Source organism: Pinus tabuliformis, chromosome 4_1 (assembly GCF_031772625.1).
Source record: "Pinus tabuliformis cultivar Carrire ecotype Pingquan chromosome 4_1, CPIR1, whole genome shotgun sequence".
NCBI classification, from domain to species: Eukaryota; Viridiplantae; Streptophyta; class Pinopsida; order Pinales; family Pinaceae; genus Pinus; species Pinus tabuliformis.
Genome location: NC_142303.1, coordinates 301,851,573 through 301,875,695, shown reverse-complemented (window position 1 = coordinate 301,875,695; position 24,123 = coordinate 301,851,573). Strand labels below are relative to the sequence as shown.

At 38.0% G+C, this 24,123-nt stretch overlaps 1 protein-coding gene across 1 annotated transcript in view; it reads right to left on the bottom strand.

The window, feature by feature from the left end:
• Nucleotides 1-19,985, bottom strand: part of LOC149175490 (fanconi anemia group I-like protein) — a 56,986-nt gene extending 37,001 nt beyond the window's left edge. The window contains exon 1 of the mRNA XM_089419692.1: nt 18,720-19,985. Coding sequence (XP_089275818.1) covers nt 18,720-19,795 — 1,076 coding nt within the window. The 5' untranslated portion in view covers nt 19,796-19,985. The remainder of the gene's footprint in view (nt 1-18,719) is intronic.
• Between the last annotated feature and the right edge of the window lie 4,138 nt (nt 19,986-24,123).

Here is a 24,123-nt window from a genome sequence, read left to right as displayed (position 1 = left end):
AGTAACCCCAAGCTGGAGACTGTCAGCAATACTAAAAGATCTCCAAGGCCAACTCTGCAACATGAAAGGGATCACCTTCCAAGCCATTCGAAGGAAAGCAAACAAGCTAGCTGATGCATTGGCAAATGAAGGGATCGACTCCAATCTGGCAGAGTACCACAGCCTTTGGCAGGATCAGGAGGCGGGAGAACTCAGAGCCAACTGCCACAATATCCATCAATCGGATCTGCAAGCACAAGCCTAGGCCACAAGGGGTCCTCGTTACAGGAAACCATGGCAAACTCAATCAAGGCCCGATCGATTATGAGCAAGTCACGCCCAAGGGAGATCACAGCCAACAGGATCGGGCAAAATCAAGCAGCATCCCTGTTTATATCCAGGAGGAAGAATGCATTTATTTATTTAGTTCATATCTGCATTCTTCCTCATCCCTGTTTTTCTCCAGGAGAATCAAGGGCCCTCATGTACCAGCAACTGTTGCCAAAAATGCCCCTATCTTTTGTGCTGTATATGCAATATCAAAGGGCGAGTTGATTTCGGTCCGCTTAGCTACATGTACAGAGAACAAAAATGACAATCTAGAGGATTCTAATGATCATCTCAATGGCATCTCAGACGTGATCAACTTCAGCTTTCCGAGGACAGGAGGGGTGGAGTCAGAAATTGAATCACCTGTTCAGCATTACTCTGAGCGCCTACCTTTGCAGAGAAATGATTCTCCTTCGAATATTAATGAAGTTATGAGAAGTCACGGAGTATTAAATTCAGCCACTGCAGTTCAACTGTCGAGAATCGTAAATCCGGGTCACACCGGTCTCTGGAAACGAAAATCTTCAGCGAATATATCCATTGGAAGCAATATCTCCGGGAGGTCACATTGACTCCCAAGTATCTCTGTATTTTTATCCATCAAAACTAATATAATCTGCTTAACTTTACAAAAAAAAGATTTGGATATAGAGATGTGTATTCGAATGTAGATCTATCATATTTTTTAAAGCCAAGATCCAAATATGATCGGGAAAGAATAGGTATATATACATATTCTCCAAAGTAGGGAAAAGGCTACAATATTCATGGTTACTAGCCTAACCTCTGTTGATACAATTTAAATACTAGCCCAACATGCAACTACATCATGTGTAGACAAAACTTGGCCACCTAAAATAACTCGTTGGTAGTATGTAAGAGGGTAGGCTTGCACTCTTACAAAATAACTATAGGTCTTGAGCCATTACTCTATTTCCTTTTTCAAGGAAGAGAAGCTCTTAGCCAATCAAGATTTTTATAATTTATAAAAATATATAATTTATGTGATATTTATATATACATTTTAAACATATGATACTTCTATAAAATAAATTAAGATATTTAATTTTATAAATATATATAAATTTATAAATGTTAATTTATACTTTAACATATAAATTATAATATAAACATAAAAATAAATTATAAATTTTTAAAAGTATCAGTTTGTAATATCTAACACACACGCGCACACCTTACTACCTGTTGCAAAGTTTTTGTCAAAGTTCCAAGGAAGCGGAAGTGCCAATTTTTTCAACAAGATCAGATCATATGTCAACAGCTTATAATAAACCTAAGTTGCATGAGATGGGGAAACAGGTATGAGTTTCCGAAATGGGCATGGGTACGAAAAATGACCCCACCAAATTTTGGAAACGGGGAAACGCAATATATATATATATACATATACATTTAAGAAATATGTGCAATCATAAAGCATATATGATACATTATAATTTATTACATTATGATTAAATTGCCAATTGTCAATGCATAAACTGTAAGTCTCTAAATTTACATCACATTTACTCATGAATGATCACATAATTAAAATAGAAATATCCAAAATCAACCACGAGAAATTTCTAATTTCTTGTCTCGTGCTTGATTGGGAGTCTCCTCCTACATAGTTGGACGACATTAGTGCTCTTGATTAAATACAAGTTCCATACCCTAGTACCCTACGTGCTCTTGATTATTGGGAGTCTCCCTTGCATAGAGGACTTGGTTCTCTTGATTAAATACAAGTTCCATACCCTAGTACATGACAAAATCCAATGGAAACATTGCAATCCCCCCAATCCTGAAATCCTGAAAAACAGATAAGTCTACTGAATTTTGAGTGAGATCTAAAATTCTACTTTCTCCATATGAAATCCAATGAGGGCGAAACCACTCTCAAACATCTTGAATCATTTCATAGTAATGTTAAAAATTTAAGTAAAAGTGACATTCTCCTTTTATTTTTCATTTTCATCCTTTTACTTTAAGAATTTAACATTACCATGAACTGCATATCAACACTAGGGCCATAGGCTTGAATATTAGGCTGCCCCACTCAAAAAAATCCTCTTTTTTATAACTTGAGAGGCATCTAGAAGCATCCAGAAGATATTTTAGTCGCCCAATAAAAAATTAGAAGCGAAAAAATAAAAAAATAAATACAAGAAAAATCAAGTTAGAAGAGGAAACTCCGTCGTACGGCCTGGAAACTCATTTCCAACTGTATTGGCCACGTTTCCTCCTCGAGAATCGGGCCAGTCTTAGTGTTCTAGTCGAGTCTTATGTAAAAGTGATTTGAGGATAATTTAAGTTAATTGGCTAAATTATTTTATTACAAACCACTTGGTCTACTAGATCATATTGAATCGCAAATTGGGTATGTAATTTGAGTGTCTAAGTTGAACGAGTATTCCTCCTTTTAAGAGTTGAAATGTAAAAAATATTATGTAAAACATATTTTAATACATGGTCCTTCATACTTAGACACCATGGTTAAAATATTAGAGGGTGGAAAAAAAATAGTCCCCTCAAGAGTCTATTAATTAAATTTTCTGACAAAAATAATTAAATCCTAAGCCAGAAAATTAATTAATTAAAGTCAAAATTAATGTCTTAAGAAAATTAAATTCTCCAAGTGAAAAATTTGTGGATCTTAAAAAAATTAATTTTCGGAGGTCCTCCACCAAGGGAATATTGAATATTTCAAAAAAACTTGGACCCTTGGACCTTGGTGGTTAAGTCAAAGTCAATTTTTTTAGGAAATTAGCTCAAAAAAATTAATTTTGACCTAATAAAAATGGTATTAAATGATAAATTCGAAAATTCCTCGAAAATAAAAATTCAACGACTAGGATTAAAAGATGATCAAGTATTTTTCTACGGTCGAAATTATTTTGACAAGGATCAAGCAAACTAGCTGTTATTTTTCACTTTGAAGATTTATCTATATATTAGAGAGTCATTTGAGTCTCTAGCCATCTGATTTTTTACTACGAGATTGTTGCTGAAGCAATCATATAAACTATTGTCCCGCTGGGAACTATTTTTTCTATCATAATAAAGACTTTGGTGTGCAATTCAAGGTGTTCCATGTTCATTGATTTGTGGTATACACTGACTATGGGCTTTCTTATGTTGTGTTGATAAATGGTAAGATTTGTTTTCCATTAGATGGAGATAAAATCATTCTGTTGATAGTTTTGGGCTAATCTTAGGTGATTTGATTCGACATATGATTAACAAGATTGTCTTGAGATAAATACATAGTGTTTGTAGGTACTTCAGTCATTGGTCTCCAAGTTCACGAACTGTAAGCACGAACCAACTTTGCTTGGATCCCAAATATTTGTGTGGTGGATTAAATATTCACTAAGGTTATAGTGTGCATGGGATTTCTAAAGTGTTTTTAGCCATGTATTTAATAACCATTAAAAATAAAAATAAAACTTTTGTATATTTGTAAATTTTGTGAATAATTTTGCAAATTAATTTGTAAATTATTTTGCTAATTGAGATTTTGGGTGTTTTATTTTCATTTTTGCAAGTCAAATCAAGAAAAGTAGCTGAAGTAGAGCTAGATTTAGGCCCTTGAGTGTAAGATCTAGTCTCTAGAATTTTTTGCAGAGCCAACCATTGAGAACTTTGAAGCAAAATTCAAATCTGGAAGAGAAAAAAAAAATCTGAAGCAAGGGTTTCATTTTTAGGCCTTCTCGGGCCTAGATCTAGCCCTTCCAAGGCCAGTGTTTTCCTCCTGAGCCCCTGTGTCTCACCCTTCCAAGGGCCTGCGTCATCTTTTTCGACCTCTTGGAGGCAAGTCGTAGCCTCTAAGGGCCTCGGCCCTCCCTCAAGCCCCCTACGTCAAGGGTTTTAGCCCTTTTTAGGGTTGGTCGTGGACCTAGGAGGCCTCGGCCCCCCTTCTTCACCCTAGACAGTAGCCCTAAATGGCTTGTCGTGGGCTTTTAAGCCCCTAAGGACCTAGCCGCAACCCTAAGAGGGCCTCCTCCTCCCTGCATCAAGCCTTCTTGGGTATTTCTTGCCTCCTTTTCCCTTCTCTTCCTTATCCATTGACCTTTTCAGCCCCTCTTTGGCCTCTTTCCTCCTCATGTCATCCTCTTCGGCCTTAGTCTAGCCCTAGTTCGCCCTAAACCTATCTCTAAATTTTCTGGATTGAATACTTGGTGGTTTTGCAGGTTTTGGGCCTCAAAAATTCTATTATTCAAGTGGCATCTTGATCCCAAAATTTCAACAAAGTTTGACCAAGGGATCTTCAAGCCCTTGGCCCTAGGGTTTGCCCTCTAAACCTTAATTTTTCACTATTTTACTACTACTATAAATTTTGTTTCATAACAGTGATAATTAGGCCCTAAAATCACTTTTAAATTGGTCAAAATAACTCAAAATAGCAAAAATTGAATTTTCCAAAATTTTGGCCACTTGGGCATCAAGGATCTAGCCTAGATCTAAGTTTTTGTTTGCTAGAATTTACTGCATAAATCACTGAATCAGTTCTGAAATTTTTTGAATCATACACTCTAAAAAACCTAAAACTTATTTTTTTCAATTTTGGTAAATTTTTCCTAATTTTGGGCATATTGGACACTTGTTGTAGCATCATTAGCTTGTTGATCTGCTGATTTGTTTACTGCTGTAATAAGTTACTTCAGATCTGATTTATCACTGAATACTTCATCTTAAAGTGGGCTAAAATCATAAATTTACATTTGCTAATCATTGGAAAATTTTATGTTTCACATGCTTGGTGAATTTCATGATCTAAAGTGATTCTCTTATTGTTGTCATAAGATTAATAAGCGCTGAAATTTCTGAAGTATTATTGCTGATCTAAATTGTTGGAAATCTAAAATTTGCTTATCTCATCTTGGTCATAAGAATTGTCTAAGTTTGCACTTGAAAACACCCAAAAATCTGAGTCTAATCTTGTTGATGAATAAAGTTAACTTGAGCATCTAAGATCTAATTGGCATTGTGGTACTGGCATAAGAATATTCTTGAGTAACTTTGATTTGCATCTTGTGTTGATAATCATTGGTGGATAAGTGCTCTAGTTTCTTTCAATTGTTATCATCTTGTGGATTAACCTATAGTTGAGGCTTGCACTTGTATCCTTAAACACTTATCTTGTTTTGAGATTTTTATCTAATCATTGTTAAGTACTCTTGCTGTAAGATAATTCACATTAAGTACTTAAATAACATAAACAAATCTTAACTCAAGATAATTTCACTCATAATCATTGCGCAAGCATCCTAGGACTTACTTTGCATTAATAACTTACCTCCAAGCATAAACTTGGTTGATAGACTCCAAGAGCAACCCTTTTCCAATTAGCTTGAGGGATTCAGCCCTTCTCAGTGGTTAACACAGTGACTTTGCAATCATCAGAGCTGTTATCCTCCACAATATCCCAAGGCTGAGAAGGGAGATCGAAGGAGGTAACCTCAAACCACTTGTGGTTCAACAGCTAGCCCTGCTAAACCATAGAGGGATCTCTCTATGAATTCACAGCCAATAAATGACTGGAATGGGAAAGGATTTTAGGCTAGATATGTTAGGCTTAGGTAGGGTTTTGAAAGTTTTAGGTTTTGATGCTGGACAAGGGATGAAAACCAGGTAGCTAGGTCAAAGGATCAAAGGGTTACAGCAGCAAAGATATAGAGGAGCAAGGTAGCAATAATTTTGTGATGGCTTTAGGGTTTGTTGGTGTAGTGTAGTGTTTGGAAGAAGAAAAAGGTCTTAATGAGCATGAGCACATGAATTCATTAAGTTAGAAGGAGAATTACACAAAATGATATTCCCATAAAAACAGAGCTTTATGCAAAGAATTATGTTTATAAACTTTAAGGAAAACCACTAAAGAAACAAGATATGAAAGGAGAGATGTATATCATTCAAATAAAACTGAAACAAAGAAAATACATCATCACAAACTCACTGCACATGAATTCCTAGATAATAGTTGCAAACTGCTCCTTTGATTTCTTCAATAAAATGTCCAAGTACAAGCTACAAGTGTTTCTCTTCTCTGATGTCCAACCTGTTCTATCACTGAAAGATAGATACATATAAATCAAAACAACATCTCCCTGCTCTCAGGGATCGACTCCATGAGTCTAGGAACTGCTACATGAGGTGTCCCAACTAAACCCTAATGTCTAGGGAGGTTAAAACAACTCCTCCAATTAACTTTGACTCAAACCATTCTCATTAATGAAGCCTGACTTTGCAAAAAAACAACCTTAACAAGACTATTTACTCATCATTACATCATATTTACATCAAGGTTAATCAATTACACCATTAAAAGTCGAATCCAACTGACAAAACTGGAGAAAAGTTGTCATAGGCAAAAACGTAGCAAGCCTGGAGAAAACGCGGTGAATTTGGGAGCACTGGTTTTTGAAGGCCTTCTTGAAGTCCAAATTCTAATCTTGATGGCTCATGGGAAAGTTGTGGATGTCTGCTACATGATGGACTCTTTAGGAGCTTAAAAAGGTTACTGCTAGGTCCTCAAAACTGCATTCTCCCACAGGTACTCTCAGAAACACAGCGTGGTCTTCAACAAGGGCAGAAAGGTGGTTTTAGGTGATTTTTGGGAATTTTCACTTGTCAGAACCTGCTAAAAGTATATTCCCCTCAGGCCAAATGTGATGTATAAACCATGCCAAATCCAAATATGTAAGAAAAAAAGTGATTTGGAGCTCCCTAACCAAAGTGCAGCATGTTTTTGTCTCCATGACTGTGTTAAAATGTGCAAAAATTCATAAAAAGCCAAAATTTCTCCAAAACTTCTCAAAATTGGTTTGTGAAGTCCTCAGGTACCATACTATGCTATGAAGGAGGCATCAGCAAGCAAAGCCAACTTTACCTTCCCTTTTTGCTTGATTAGGGTTTCATTGAGTTTCTCTTTCAACTGTTTGACCTTAACCCTAGCAACCTAATTCCTTGTGTAATAATGCATGTCCATGTGTCTTTGCAACCCGTTGTCTTTGTTAGCTCTCTTAAGAAGCTTCTCCAAATGACAATTCACCAAATTCTCTATTCTCATTTATTTGTGTTGCAATTAGGTCAACTGAAACCATCTGCTCTCTTTGTTGTTGAAGTGCTCTTTTGAGGCCTCTGGTCTTTGGCCTTTTCCTTGTCACCTGCTCCTGATGTTCATTTGAATCCTCTGCATCCAGCACTGCTTTTCCTTTATATCCTCTTTAACAACATCAACCTCATACTTTTCCAAAAGCAGTTGCTTTACCTTCAATTGTTGATTCTCCTGTAGCAACTATATTTTTGGCATTTCTCCCAAATCATAATACCTATGTATAAACTGAAGGAGGTTTTTATTCATTGGTCTATGATTGACTAAAACCTCTTTCACTTTTGTCAAATTCATTTACTTTACTTCAAAAACCAATTTTGAAATAAGATTGTCCCTATGTGTGGCAAATGATTTGTCTCTTGGAATGATCTCTTGAGAAATGGTGAAGACATGATCTCATGTGCAGAATTGGGCTCATACCTGCTGATATGAACTCCCTTGTGCCTCTTCTTCTCAATTGTCTCGGATTCCATAGCAAACCCTAGCTCAGTGGGAGGAGAAATTAGGGTTTGGTGTAAGGAAAAACATGGGATTTGGGTAGTTTTGGAAATGAAGGAAGATGAAGGGGTTAGGGGGGTTCTAAATTCTTGGGAAAATTATGGGGGGTAGGGATAGATGTTAGGGAGTGTAGGGAGGTGAAATTTTAGGGAATGAGTGAGGGGAAGGGGTCCAAAAGGGCAAAACACAAGCCTAGCCTAGGAAAGTGTAGTCTAGGCTAGGGTTTGTGGGAAAATGATGAAATTGAGGGATAGGAATGAGGGGAAGTGTTTAGGAAGGTGCATAACAGGTGGGGGAAGGTGAGTGAGCTATAAAATTAAGGATTTTCTCAGCAATTTATCAATGAGATTATGAAACGAAGCAAATGCAACCAAAACCCTAGAAGAGGGAATTGATCCTTCCAAGCATGAACTGAAGTGAAACAAGGTATAAGATGACCCACTTACTTGCCAATGATAGTCTGGAACCTGAAATGATGATTTGGCTTTCCTTGGAAAAGCGCAGCTCTTTCTTTTGAATGTGGAATGAGCAAATGAACTTGTGTTTTGGTCTTTTGCAACCCGTTGTCTTTGTTAACTTGTTCATTTGAATTACACTATGAAATAGGGCAATTTCTACACTAGGAAATAGGAGCCTCTGTCCTAGGAAATAGGGAGACCTATGCACAAGGAAATAGGGGTTGTCTCAACAAAAAGAAGTAGGAGCAAAGTTCAAGTGTTTGCAGGGTGTGTCCAGCTAGTACAGTGTGAGGACAAGTGTGTTCTTAGGGTGACTATTTACCTTGTAAGAAATCAAATTGCTCAATCTATCAATAAAATACTACAACGAAGAAGAGGGTTTTCCCAATTAGGTTTCCCAAGAAAAATAATTGTGTTAAATTGTGTGACTGTGTTTTTATCTCTGAGTTTTATTCTGCTACTTATCTATTGTTAAGAAATTTTGTGTCTTGGTGAAAGAAATTTTAGTTTCATATTATACATCTAAGCAATTTTAGAATTTCATGGAAAATTAACATGCTATCAGAGCAGAGTTTTTCATAAAGCCCAGCACAGAGAGATCAGTTTGTGAGTTTTGAAGAGCAATTCTTTGGACAAGGAGGATGGCCTTCTAAGGACTAAGGGTGGACCACAATTTAGAGGGAGCCTCTAACTTCTACTCATGGAAGGAGAGGATCACAATAGTGTCGGAAGATAATGGGGTGGGAGAGTTTATCAAGCAGGCTATAGCGCCATCTCAAGATCCTGAACAGTTGGCCCAGTATACTAAGAAAATTTTCCTAGTTGGGGAATGGCTATGGGGTGGTTGCGTTCAAGAAGAAATCCACAGAGGAACCAGAGATGGTAGATCGACAAAGACAGAGGACAAGGAGAATTTTTCCCTTGCAAGCAAAGGCAGCAAGGCCAAGGGCAAAAAAGGCAAAGGGAAGGCCGACTTCAATCATAAGGGCGAGAAGAAGAAGGATCTGAGCAAGATCAAGTGCTTCCATTGCCACGAGTTTGGGCACTATGCTACTAAGTGTCCTATTCAGAAGAAGGGATCCAGTAAGGATCATGTTGTTGCATCAACTGAGGTAGATAGGTTTGCTTCTCAGTTCGAGAAAGACTTCTCATTAATAGCTTGCATGGCAAGTTCAGTAGGCAATAGCACGTGGTATATTGATTCTGGTGCATCTTTCCACATGACCGGGAACAAGGAGTATTTCAGTCAACTAGAGGAGAAGGACGTGCAAGTTTATATTGAGCTAGGAGATAATGGCAAGTACGCAACTAAGGGAGTTGGTACTCTCAAATTTGAGAGGGAGTCTAACAGCGCTCTGCATCTCAAAGATGTTCTCTATGTTCCAGGCCTGAAGAAGAACCTTGTTTTTGTGGCAACCCTAGAGGACAAGGGTTATGATGTCATATTCAACAGAAGTAAGGCTTGCTTCTAAATCAGTCAAGAAGATAGGTATCAGGATGAAGAATCTCTACAAGTTGCAAGTAGAGACATGTGCAGCCTTGAACAGCGAGGTAGCAAGGGGGCAGAGTAGAGATGTAGGAGAACTTTGGCGCAGGGGCAAGGGACACTTGCATCATGGGGCGCTAAAGATTCTTCAGCAAATAACCATAAGATTTCTAGCGTGCAGCTTTGATCAACATGATGTGTGCAAAGGGTGCACACATGGCAAGTATGTCAAGACTTCTTTTCAGGGCCGAGACAGCAAAGCCAAAGGGATTTTGGAGTTGGTTCATTCAGACGTATGTGGGCACTTCTCTTTTCCATCTCTTCTGAGACAGAGGTTTTATGTCACTTTCATTGATGAATATTCTCAGAAAACTTGGATATTTTTTATGAAGAAGAAAGATGAGGTCTTAACCAAGTTCATGGAGTTTAAGGCTTTGGTAGAAAATCAGACCGAGAAGAAGATCAAGGTAGTGAGGAGTGACAATGGTGGGGAACATGTCTCCAATGCCTTTAAGGACTCATGTGCCAAGGAGGGCATTAGGAGAGAGTTGAAAACATCCCATAATCCTCAGCAGAATGGGGTGGCTAAGAGGAAGAATCACAGCATTGTTGGAGTGGCCAAGGCCATGTTGCATGATCAAGGACTGCATATGTTCTTATGGGCAAAGGCATGCAATACTGCAGTATTTCGATAGAACAGGAGTCCACACAGGGTGCTTGGACAAGTTACACCAGAGGAAGCTTTCACAAGCAAGAAGCCTGATGTCTCACACTTCCGCATTTTTGGCACAAAAGTTCACTGCCATTTGTCCAAAAATAACAAGAAGAAGCTGAAACCCATGGTTGGGAACGGTATTTTCATGGGTTACAATGAGACATCTCAAGCATACACGGTGTGAATCATCACTCAAGAAGATACTTCTAAGCGGGATGTGAGGTTTGAGGAGGACAGAGCCCTAAGGGAGCCCTTAGAGCGAGATCGGGTTGGAGTATCTGAGGTGGAGTTACTCGCTCCCAAGGAGGAGCCTCAACCAAGATCACAATTTCAATCTCAGCCAAGTAGCAAGAGGGTCGCACAGCAGCATGATGAGGAGAGACCAAGAGTAGAGCAGGCAGCTACTTAGAGACTTTTGGCACAGGGAGGAAGAAAGTCAAGTGGGCTAACAAATTGATTCGGAGGCCCAAGAGCATGTTGAAGCTCCTAGCACCATGTTAGGTAGAGCAAGCAGCCACAAAGGTACACAGTGCTGAAGAATGCAACTAGCGTTGGTCTTCATAATTTAATTTGAGCATGATGTAATGTATTTGTCTAAAGAAAAAGAAAAATATTTTTTTATTAAGAAATGATTGACTTATTAAAGCATGGGTTTCATGCTTGGGTCAATGGTTCATAGGTCATAGCACCCATTGTGTGCTTTAGGATTCTTTTTATTGAGTCAAAGTCAAAAGAAAGAAAATTGTTTTGTGTCAAAGGATCTCCTCCACCAAGTCAGCTCCTTCTCATACAATGACAGCCACCTATCCTTCAAGTTGGCCTCCAAACAATTGACAAAAGGTGAACAAGTTCGCCTCTAAACAATTGTCAAGTCAGCTTTTACAAATTGTTCATGCCGGCCTATTAAAGGACATTCCAACAACTGTAAATAGGAATGAACTCTGTTAGGGTCCTATAGTTTATAGGATCAACTAATGATTATCTGTTGATTTTCTTGTCATGAGATGTTGTAAATAATGGTTCATTCTACAAATTATTTCCAAAAAGAAAAATAAATAAACAAAATGAAAAAGGGTATTTAAAAGAAAAATAGATATATATTCAAAAAAATTAAAAAATGATGAAAAACCCTTAGAAAAATTGAAATATGCGATGCTAGATCAAATGCTTCATAGATGTTAAATAAATTGAGTTTAATTAGTTAAATCGCAAAGTTTAATCGTGATTAGCTTAGTTGTTAATAAAGTTATTTTGACACGATTGTTTTGTCGTATGTAATAACCACCACACTATAATCAACCATCGCGATCTATCCCGCCTAGATCAACGGATCCCTATGATTTCGGACCCCCTTTGCCCCTCTGACATTTAATTGAAGGGGGGGTTCGAAAAGCGGATTCTATCAATCCCGCTTTAGCAACATGTCACCCCCTCATCAATTTTGGACCCCCCTCCGCCTAAACCGCTTACAACTCACCCCCCCCCCCCGAAATTTGCCTTCCTCCTTCCCGCCTAATAACAACTATCAACCCCACTCCCTCCACTCCAATCTGCACCCACCAAGTGTCACATCCCTTCCAACTTCACTCTCGCTGTTGTCACATCCCTTTACCTATCATTTAACTGTTAAGCAACCATTCGAGATATAATCGTTGCCAAATTAATTAACCCGCTCTGTTAAACGGATAACTCTCAACGGTAAATGATCTCGCTCATAAAATAAAGCAAAACCTTGTTCAGTTGTCCTTTCCTCTATTGTTCCACGACATTGAACGACTGAACCTGCTACTGCAACTAGTTATCAAGCCAAAGAGTTTTCATCTAACCAACTCTCGGGTAATTATAGTTTTCCATTTCATTTCTTTTCAACATGTCTTCAAAAGGTAAATCGAAAGCCACAATGGAAAACCCTATGCTTCCCCCTGTAATTGACCTAGACCACCAACCCTTAGTGGATCAACAGTATAAAATCTCTGAAACCAATTGTGAGTTCGATCTCTACGAACTCCACAATTGGTTAAAACAAAAATATGTTGATCTCAGTGACAAATTGAGTTTGTGGGACTCCTTCCTACCTCAATTCGTTTTTCTGCAAACCCATCATTTTCTAGAATTTGTCTCATGGTGTCATTTCAGGTACATACCCAGTCAAAGAGAAATTATAGCCCAGAACAATGACATCCTGTTCACAATTACCCCTGACTCCATATGTCAGATGCTTCAAATCCAAAATTCAGCCTCTATGAAACCCTTTTCAGTAGATTCCCTCATGGAACTCTACAAAAACCTCACTTTTCCCCACAGAGCCAAAGTTTTCGAGACATTTCTACTTGAGAATATCCAATTGCCAAAAACAAACCCTCCTTATCCATCCTCAATGTTTCCTGAAATGACAAAACAAGTCATTTATATAGTTTCTTGTTTATTGGTCTATCAAACCGATCAATGGGTTGATGAAGCCATTATAGGTTTTCTATCAGTATTCTCAACAGGAGAAAAGCCTTTAGTCATTTTTCATTACAGTGAATTCTTAGCAGAGGTCATCCATGAACAATTCCTCAAGTTTTCTACAGAAGGAGTCTTCAAGCATGCTTCAATTTTAGTTTACTTGTTCTTATTCCATCAAGCAAATAGATTTCAATTTCCACTACAAAAACTAGATGAACAGGGAAATGCACAGTTGGTGATTCATTGGACTTCCTTGGTAAGGAAGCATACAAATGAATTCACATTCAGTGATTATGTGGACCAGTTTTTGTACAAAGTTTCTTGCCTACTTAACAGTGATGTTGAACCTAGAATTGGACCTGAGATTAAGAGAATTCTACATCTCAGTGAACAAACAAAGACAGGTGACTAGTACCTGTATCAAAATTACACTGAGATTAGAGTGTATGGATGTGAATTGCCTCCATATAGATTGCCTAAATTTGTTCCTATAAGAATTTTTGCATTAGAGTATATTAGGCAAATGATAAATATGGATGAGCTGCACTTTGTGACAGCGAAAAAGAAATCTCAGTTCAAAATCAAAACACAGGTTGGGCCTTTCATTTGTAATGCCAGGACAGCAGCAAAAGAAGCAGATCTTCTCCTCAAACAAATGAAATTTAAACTCAATTTCACTTGGTCATATGATCCTTTAGGAATAATCTCAAAGTTGAGAGTAGAGCAAAAAACTACTCCTTACACTCATACTCCCAGACCTGAAATTGAGCAATATATGAATCAAGATCAATGGAAAGAAAATACATTACAGGAGGCAGAAGAACAGGTACTTTCTACTACGACATCACAGACTCCAGTGCCATAGGAAAAGCAGGATAAAAGACCAAGGGAGGATGTTTCCCCTTCAGTTTCAGAAATTCAGGGGAAAGAATTCCAAATATACAAAAAGAGGCAGAAAACCAATCCAGCAGAAGAGTCTTTGCAGGAAGAAAATGTACAGTCTACAATAGTCTTGACAGGTCCTTATACTTCTACTTTCCCTCGAAATGAAGACATTTTCATAGGGTCACCATCATCTTCAGCTTCTCAAGAACCACTGGAAACATCTCAATCAGGAGAATTGGTCCATGATCAAGCTGAACCAAATATATTTGCAAGGTATAAGGAAATCAAAAAGAAGAATGAAATTTTGAAAGCAACAACCTATTCTCAGTTCTGGAAGCAAACAGCTTCATCACAACACAGACTTCTCTCTGCTTTTGATACTGAGAAAGGAAGAATGCAGATAGCTTTCCTTGAAGCTGAAGTTCCTTTTCCTAAAACTGCAGAGGACTACAAAAAGTCTATCTTTTCTTTTAACATTGACCAAATCCATCCTATTGATCAGATGGATTTGCACAAGCAAACAAGTGAAATGTTGTATTCTACCCTGACAAACTCAGCAATGGCAACATCCAGACTTCAGGCTTCAGTCAACAATATTTAGTCTCAATTAAAATTAGAAAAAATATCTTCTTTAGCTAAAGACACTAAGATAAAGTCTTTAGAGGATTTAGTGATTAAACTGGGATATGATCCTAGTAATGTAAAATTTGTTGAGGAGATCATTAAGAGAAAAAATGTTGACATTGCAACCCTAAAGAAGCAGCTCAAACTTCCATCTACTGAAGATCCACAAACAAAGGAAGTTGGTCAACTAGAAAAGGAAAAAGAAGATATGTTCAAAATTATCATTGAACAGAATGGACAGATTAAAGAAATGGAGACTGAAATAGAAAAACTGCTAAAGGAGAAAGAACAATCAACTAAATTAGCAATCATTCCTCTCACAGTAGTTCCAATTACAGGTACATCAACAATAGGGGCTTCTACTTCAACAGCTACTACAGCAGAGACACAGTCTACAGATACATCAGGAGAATTAATCAGAGCTATGGAAGACTTGTCTATCAGAGGGCAAGAGATTGAAAAGTTGAAAGCTCAACTTAATAATCTCCAAGAGCAAAAATTAAAAATTGATAATGTGTATTTGTCAAAGCTTCAAAAAACTCATAGATTAACTCAGAGAATTGAACTTTTAGAGAATGAATCTGCCATGGCACAGACAATTGCACAAGCAAAGGAAAACATCTGGGTAGAGATTAATGAAGTTATGATTGAAATTTGGCCTTCCATTGAAATTATTTTCGAACAAGAGGAATTGGTGCAGAAATCAAAAGAGGTCATAGAAGATATAAAGGAAAGTTTGGGTCAAAAACCAGGTGAAGCTACTGCCTTAATAAGAATTTTGAATTCAAAGACAAAAGAAGAACTGGAAGAATATGAGATTGCAGACAGAACTGAGACAATTCTTGAGGTAAGAAGAGTTCTTACAAAAAGGAATTTAATGCTACAGTTAGAGAATAAATGTCATAACTTGGAGGCTAGCATTCAAAAATTCCACAGAAAGTTCAATATACTGCATCAAAAGGGGCTTCCAGGTTTAAAGGGAATGAGAGATAAATTAGTTCAGCTAGAGGATTATCAACAAAAGTTATATTCCATAGCAAGAGATAAATCCAAATTTTCCACCATAAAGGGAACCATTACAGGGAAAGCTTTCATGGAAGGTTTGAAGTTCGACTTACTTATCAAACATGAAATAAAACATTTGTTTATAGTCAAGCCCACTTTCCAGAAATATACCAAGGTGGATGAAACCTATAGAAATTTAATCAAGTTCTCCACCCCAGATGAAGACAGATGGGATAAATTATGTCAACTTCTTGAGTAAACAGGTATTCATCTTTAGCAACAAAGCATCAGCCTTTTCAATCCAAGTCATCACCAGAATCCTCAAAATCAGTGCCAAAGAGCTTCAACAGTTTAATTTTCCTATATTCTTGTACTATTTTTGTAAACAGTTTTTTTAGGATATTTTGTAGAAACATCTTGATATTCAAAATCAAGATATTTTGATGAAATTGTATAAATACTTCATATATCGAAGTACAAAGGGTTGGAACTCATATGAAGAAAGCAGATCCTTGATGTAAAGTTGTGCATGTAATGAAGTGATCAATTCCATTAATACAAAAAGTTTGTTCCAAGATTCCTGTGTCAGGCAATTGGTGAAGTTTCCTCTCATGTAAAATTGTTATTTTCCCAGTTTTCCATATGTTTTTTTGTCTCTATTGTTTAAAGAAGATTAAGGGTTGAATTTGTTTGAATACACTCTTCTCTAGCTTATAAACAATATTCATGTTTTCACTCTGATATTAAGTATAGAATTCATCCTAGCATGCTCTATATTTAATTGAATCTAAATCTTTTCATCCCATTCACCCCACAAATGCTCGAAAGATCCAAAAGCTTGCCTACCTTGCCCTGTTACATTTGTTCTGTCATTCTTGTATTTGATCACCCTAAGACTTATGACTCCATTGCCCAATGGACTGTCCTTGCAGTTTCAACCAAATCTTTGAAAAAACCAAACTCAATAACTCAATAACTAGCCTAATATCTCAAAACAACAAATCTAAATCCAATAGAGAGATCCCTCTCTAAAGTTGGAAGGGTTAGATCCCAGCTTTGCAAGCGGTTTTGTGGTTACCTTTGAATTTCTCTCACAACCTTGGGAAATTACAAAGTGATAACAAACTCGACCCATTTGAAGTGAGACCAATCTGAAGTACATTCTGTAGTTCGGTCAAAAATAGAAGGTAATACGAGGATCATAAGGAGAGATAATCCAAGCTAAAAGGAATAGGAAATCTGTCAAGCCATCATCATGATTCTTTGTCACACAAGTCTTTATGAAGCCTATTACAGGATCCAAAAACATTAATTGGAGAAATCGAATTGTTGGAGGAACAGAATATGACAGTTGCAAGGACTGAAGATGAAAAGAAGAAAAATTACAAAGTTGCAGAAGATGATAGGATGTTTGGTTGGGCTGATTTGGTGGATGGAATAAGTTTGTGGTCAAAGGGTCAAGTTTGTCTCAATCTGATTTAATCTACTACGGAAAGAGTTGACCAGGTTTTCCCCTTCATAGGGGTTTTTCCCTAGCTTTGTGCCTACATCTTGTGTTCGTGATATTCTTTGTTTGGCATTTGCCTTGATGAATAAAACATGAAAGAACTAATAAGAAACCTAATCACAAGAAAATGTCAAAGACTAAGAGAAATCTACCTAAAGAAATTAATCCTTTGATGCCCTAGATTTCTCAACATGGGATCAGAGCTTGTTTCATGTGCATAAGGGCAAGAATAAGGTCACTAAAGGTGTCAAGATTTCAAGAAAAATCCAAAACTCTAAAATACCTTCTTCAAATTCCTCCAAGAACATCAGTTACACCCATGACATGGGACATATCCCTGGAATAGGAAGACCATCCCTAGGATGGGAAGACATGGGGGTGCAGTACCAAAAGTAGATAGGTATATAGATAGATATGGGTTAATTTGGTTTGCTATGCACATGCTTATATCTCTGAAGTAGCTTATATCAAGAATTTCTCAAACAGATTATATATCTGGGAACTCGGAAAGCCATGGGCAAGATCAAGGATTTGCACAAGGAGAAATAAGCAGTCTTAGTGACAACTGAGGTGGGAAGGGAGGACTATAAGATTTGCTTGATAATGAAGGGCAAACCATGTTCAGATTCAGATGAAAATTGAACTCTTCAAGGAGTCCAAGGGATGCTCGTATTGGGTCAACTATAGAAGAATGATGAGGTGTGAAACTACCCTCAAGCAGCTTCCTTACTAGTTGGTAGTGATCCTCGCATTATATTACCTCTGGGTACTCAGATGATAGTGAAGCCAGATAAGAATAAAGTGGTCCAAGGAGAAAATGATAAGTCTCCATTTCCTCTCTTATTAGTTTTCCTATTAATCTTTGTAAGACTAGAAAACAGTCTATGCTGGACTAATACACAATTTTGGGTTTTTGTTTCAATAATTGTGGTTACTATGGCCACTGTTCCGCTGTAAAGGTGACCATTTAAATTTATGGATTATTGTAAATATCCGCTGACCTCAAATTTCAATACTTTTATAATCAGATAACAAAAAAGGGATAGCATAAATTAGCTCCGCAAACTTGAAATAATATCATTGAACTGCACCACCAATTATATCAGAAAAGCAGAATTTATTCTTGTCAATATCATAACATAATTTTTTGCCAATGGGCCACGATTCAGCAATGACGAAAGTTGGCATTATCATAGCATAACTGTCCCCCAATGGGCCATGATTCAACAATGAAGAAAGTGACGTGCTGGGCCATCCACCATGGTTCAATTTCCCTTAAGGCATGGATAAGCAGTTGAGACAGTTGAGACCAGGGGCGTGTAATGACTGATTTTGACAGAAAAGTACCCGTCTTTCGCAGCAGCTTAGCTAAACAAAAGTGTGTGTGAGTCAGTGACTAATGTTTCTCTTCGAGGACTGTCTCGTTAATGAAAATGGGCTACTTGTGAGTCTGTGACGCTTGACACATTCAAGTCAATTGTAATTTCTTGGAGTTTTAAGGAAGTGCCTAACAGAAACAGAATTGCTTGATAAAATCCATTGTGAATTGGAACCAGTGCCAAGCAGGACCATGTCAGATCAGCTTTATCTCGCAAGGGTTGCCTTAATTGTATAAGCAGCATGAAATGAAACTTAATTTGCACAAACAGGGTGTTTGGAATGAGACTTACCTTGCTTGTTTGTAATCTTGATGAGACCTCATCACCAGTGTTCTCAAAAGACCCATGGAACCCTCCTCAAACCTCTGAATTCGCGCAATCGACAGCAACAAAGCCACCGTGAACGATGTCATCGATCCATGATAGTTACGAATCACACTCAACAGTTCCTGACCTAGAGAAGGATCCTGTTTTATTGCAAAATTCATGTGCAGCAAAACCGTACCTTCCACCTGCCGCATTATCTCTGCACAGTTCTTAGTGCCAGACCTCTGTCCAACCCCGTTTTTATCTGAAACTCTAGACAGAACTTCAAATAATTTAACAATCCCTTCCACAACGACCTTCTTGTGAAAACCCTTGGAGGCAAAAAGCAGAAGCTGGTAAACAAGCGATGGAAGATCCTGAGGGTCTGCTCCCTTCATACGGCTAAAAACTTTATTCAGAAACTCCTCAATCTGGGTCTTCTCTAGCTGCATTTCACGCATTATACTGACCATTCTAGTTAACGTGACCTTCGACCATTTTGCGTGCAACATACGTTTTAGAACAAACTCTGCGTACTCGGCCCCGCTGCTCACCGTCTCCTCCCCGTCCTGTCCTGGAACTCTAACCTCCGCTGTAGACATAATAAACCTCAAAACCCTAGGTAAAAGCTGAAGCTCATAACCATCCTCCGGACCGATAATGCCCTCTAAATTTAACGCCAGAGATTCCGTTATAGTTGGAAGCAAATCCTTTGGAAGAGCATCCATTTCTTGCACTAAAAAATCAAAACAGTCTATGCATTTTCTGTCATTGGGAAGTGTTTTGGATTGAAAGAGGGTGAGGTATTTCGTTACCAGGAGCATGAGAAGCTTCGCCGACCTGGAAGAACTGTCCTCCCTGGCGGGCCTTCCCAGTATGAAAAACAAAGCTCTAACATAATCCGTCACTGCCTGTCCCGCATTTTGAACCCTGGACCTCTTATCAAGATAATTTAGAACGGTTTCATCGTCGTTGGAGAGTATCAGAGTTTCGAGCTTTGTTGAGCCCTCAGAAAAGGCCGAAGATTTGACGTGATGGATTATTTGGTCGTCGAAGTCCATCTGTAATATGCAAAATTGCTCTGTTTTTCTGTGAATTGGATTATGGTTGAATTGAAACTCTCTTGATCGGATTTTTAAGAGTGCAATGTGTATTCGATTTTGGGGATTTAAAGAGAACGAGAGTGACTTTCTGCACCAGAAGCAGAGAAGAGAATACCGAGACTAAAAAAAGCCCGCGAAGTGTTTTAAATTGATTTTATTTTTACTTTTTCTAGGTGTGGAGTGTTAGGGGTGGAGTGTTTGGCTTGGGATAGGGCGGTCCTCTTGGTTAGCAAGTTGTTAATATGAAGGTTAAAAAAATAATTATGCATTTAGTTTTGCCTTCTATTAATTTGTATATGATAAAAGTGTTTTTTTTTTAATTCAAACTGGAATTGTCGATAGCAAAATAGAGTTCCGCGGCATCGAGAAGAACAAGGTTCGAGTCAACTAAGCGTCTTAATTTTTTTAAGAGACTAATGAAAGAGGGGAAAAGAGGAGATCATTTGTCATCTGAACGCGAAACGATCGGAGGCATTCATCTTTCCAAATTTAATTCAAACTGGAATTGTCGACACCAAAATAGAGTCCGCGGCATCGAGAAGACCAAGGTTCGAGTCAACTAAGCGTCTTAATTCTGGAAGGCGAAATGACCGCAGGCATTCATCTGACCGATGTGATTTAACAGCTGTTAGTTGTTTGATGTACTGGTTATACCGGATATGAATGCTTGAAGCTGCATGCTATGCGTAGGTTTATTTTTGTGCGATCTGCTCGTTTTTTATTTCCATGCTCGGTAGGCGCTTATTTGAGGCCGTTCATTCCACATGGATTTTCGCTGTAGGTTTGCAGTTTTCTGTTGACGAGCAGTGTGGAAAGCAGTGAGCAGTGTGGTCAGCAGCGAAAGCAGCGAGCAGTGAACAATAAGCAGTGAGCGGTGTGGTTAGAAGTGAGAGCAGTGAGCAGTATGAGTGTAGGGAGTTTTTATGTAGAAGAAGTATTGAACAGCAAACAAGGGGCAGCGATAACCTGAACAGCAGGAGCAATGCAAAGTAATTTTGGCATTTTATAGACCCACATATTTCTCGAAACAGGTTGAACGACAAATGCATTCAAATATGACAAAGGGACAAGAAATTTCAGAACATGTGGAGACAAATGATTTAGGACAAGTGAAAAGTGTCTCATCCGCCAACGTCGAGAAGTAGGTTTGGGCCAATGCCAAACAATATCGGGGCATTTTAAAACAAAGACTAGCCCGTCTAAAATTGGGGCAGACAAGGAAAAAATGGTCTTAAAAAGGAAAGTACTTGAGCCCTTTGCAAGAAGCACTCAAACAAGTTCCCTCTACAAGCACGTGGCAAAAAGAAGTCCAAAGGAAAAGTCATTGATGATTCTGGCTTATATAGACCCACGTCCACACCTTTCACCTAGTCATCTGATCTTTATGTGAAAGAATTGTTAAATGCAAAACAAAGGTTGGAGGTTTTAGAAGTTAAAGAGCGGGAAAGAGATCATAAAATTCATATAATAACAACTGAGAACAAGGTTTTAGCAGAAAGCAATAAAGTTTTAAAAGAACAAGTAGCATTGCTACAGGAAGCTCTCCTGATAGGGAAGACAGAATGGCAACGCATGAAGGCGGATGTGCAAAACATAAAGAAATATGTAATGGAAAGTATAGAGGTGGTGAATGCGAAATCATCCCAAGATAAAGAGAAAATGATTGCCCGAATAGACAACCATGAAGAGAAAGCAAGAGAAAAAAGGAAAAGAGATTCCACCAAAGTTTCCAAAACTTGAGCTCAAGTTATTAGCAATTTTGCTAACAAGAAAGGAAAAACAAACATTTAAGTTGACAAAATGTAAAATAGAAAAGGCAAGGAAAGACAAAATAGGGCAACAAGCATAATTATTAAAGGGGTGAAAGACTATGGGAAAAATGAATGTACTCTTGACCTTGCAAGAGATTTCTTAAAAGACAAGTTGTTATAGCAAGGACAAATATGTCAAGCATGGAGTGTGGGTAAGTTTAACAGGGAGAAAGCGAGGCCCATAAAAGTCATCATGACTAGCTTGCGTGATAAATATATCATTCTAAGTAAGAAACATCTCTTGAGGAGTTCTCGTTTTTTCTAGAAAAAGATTTAACTGTAAAACAACAAGAGGAAAGAAGGGAGGAAATGTTAAAGGTTAGGGCAGCAAGAGATGAAGGCAAGAGATCATGGATTTATAAAGGCAAAGTTGTGATAGCGCGATTTGTACCTCCTTCCAAAACAGAGCAGCAAGATGGTAATAAAGAAGAGGCAACAAACTCTTCAACAGGAAATCAGAGAGCAAGGTCAGTATGGGAAAGCAAGGACAAAGACTCAAATGTGAAGCTTGCATGTCAAAATAAATAGCAATCAAGTCATATCCAGGTTTCCTTAAGATTAGTTTGTTGGAACAGCAAAGGTTACCCATAGAGACGAGGACCTGAGTTAGGGCCTATTGCGGAAGATAGAGACATAATTTGCCTCATAGAAACACATGAGTATGAAGGGTGCAAGACACCTCTGTTTGAAGGATACTAGAAGATGATAATGTGGAACAAGGCAACAGGGAATGGCAAAGGGCACGGGGGTATCATGGTTTTAGTAAGGGAGAAAGAAGGTCTTCTCATTCAGTTAGAAAAAGAAGACTCAAATAAGCAATTCATTTGGTTGAAAATATCAGAAAATGGAAACCACATCAAAATTGCAGCATGTTATTTTGCACCACAAGTTTCAAAAATCTACAAAGGTAGAGGGTTTGACCACAAAGATCGATTTGCAGCGTTAAAAACGAATATTGCAACTTATTTGCAGTTAGGTGAAGTCCTTATAATGGGTGATTTCAATGCTAGGACTGCAAGTGAGCAAGCTAGCATTCTTCGCTGTAAAGATGATGACGACCCTATTTGGCTTACAGAAGAGAAAAATCATCAGTGGGAAAGAATTTCAGAGGACAAGGGCTGCAATATCTTTGGTGAACAATTGCTTACTCTATGTGGGGCCTTTGATTTAGTCATTTGTAATGGCTTGACTAGATGGGCAAAGTCCGGTAATTTCACTTGCAATACTTACAATGGAGCAAGTGTAGTAGATTATGTAATTTGTTCGCATGGTTTGTGTGAGAAAATGAAAGAAGTCTTGATTGGAGATCAGTTGTGGGACTTAAAATCAGAACACAAACCAATTTATTTATGTTTCTCTTGGACTGGAAAGAAACAATTAGAGTAAAAAATTCAGCATGTCCAGCAAAACCTCCCACAGGGCAGAATTCTTTTGACCCCAGAAAATTGTAATACCTTCAAAATGACGCTAGAGAAGCCAGCTAATGGCTCATTGGTATTCAATTTCTTTAATTGAATACCTCGACCCTAAGATTCCCATGCCTTTCCAACTCTTAGGTTGTGAGATTGTTCTCTCGAAGGACATTGAGGAAAATTGGAAAGCCTTCAAGGACAAGTGCCCTCACAGACTTCCTCATCTCGGTAAATTACTATTATTTATGCTATACATGAAGATTAGTTGTTATGGGCTTGGAGTAATTTAAATGATAATTATTATTGTTGATTGTAGGAAGGGAGATTAGATGATAATTAATGGCTTCAATGCTCCTATCATGGTTGGTCTTTCAAGGTAGATGGCTCTTGTGCTCGAATCTCACAGACCACATCTGAAGCTCAAATTGTGAGGTCACCTCAAGCTTGTGTAGTGAGGTTCCAGATAACTCTCTCTCAGGGTTTGTTGTTAGTGTGGCCCGACGAGAATGGTTGGGAACAACCCCAAGTTCAATTCCCCACTACAAAAATTATTTATATCACCTACGGTCTTATTTTAGAAGTATTTTTGAAGATGAATTATTTAAATTGTGTATATGTTTTTGTTTATATATATATATATATATATATTCTAAATAAAACTACTCTATTCACAATAAAGGGGTAGAATTACATCTTGACCGAAGTCTAAAACAACTGCCCAGAAGGAGAGGTAGATAGAAACAGAAAAACTGCCCAAGACATAGAACTTAGACGAGACCCTGTAATCCAATCCCACGCAGGGGAACCAGTGATGACCTTCTTGACATTACAAAGCTTACAGAGATTCCAAAAAAAAACTTGCATTTTGAACCATAGCTTGCAGAGAAGAACCCACTTATCAGCAGTAACAAAAATTTGCCCTCTATTATGGGCCACATGACCTGAAACAAAGGCAGCAGAGAATGAACTAAGCATCTGGAGGCTCTTCCACGATTCTACACCAGCCGAAGTCAGGCAGGTCCCGAGCACGAGCAGCTTCATTCTCAGAAGGACCAGGAGCCGC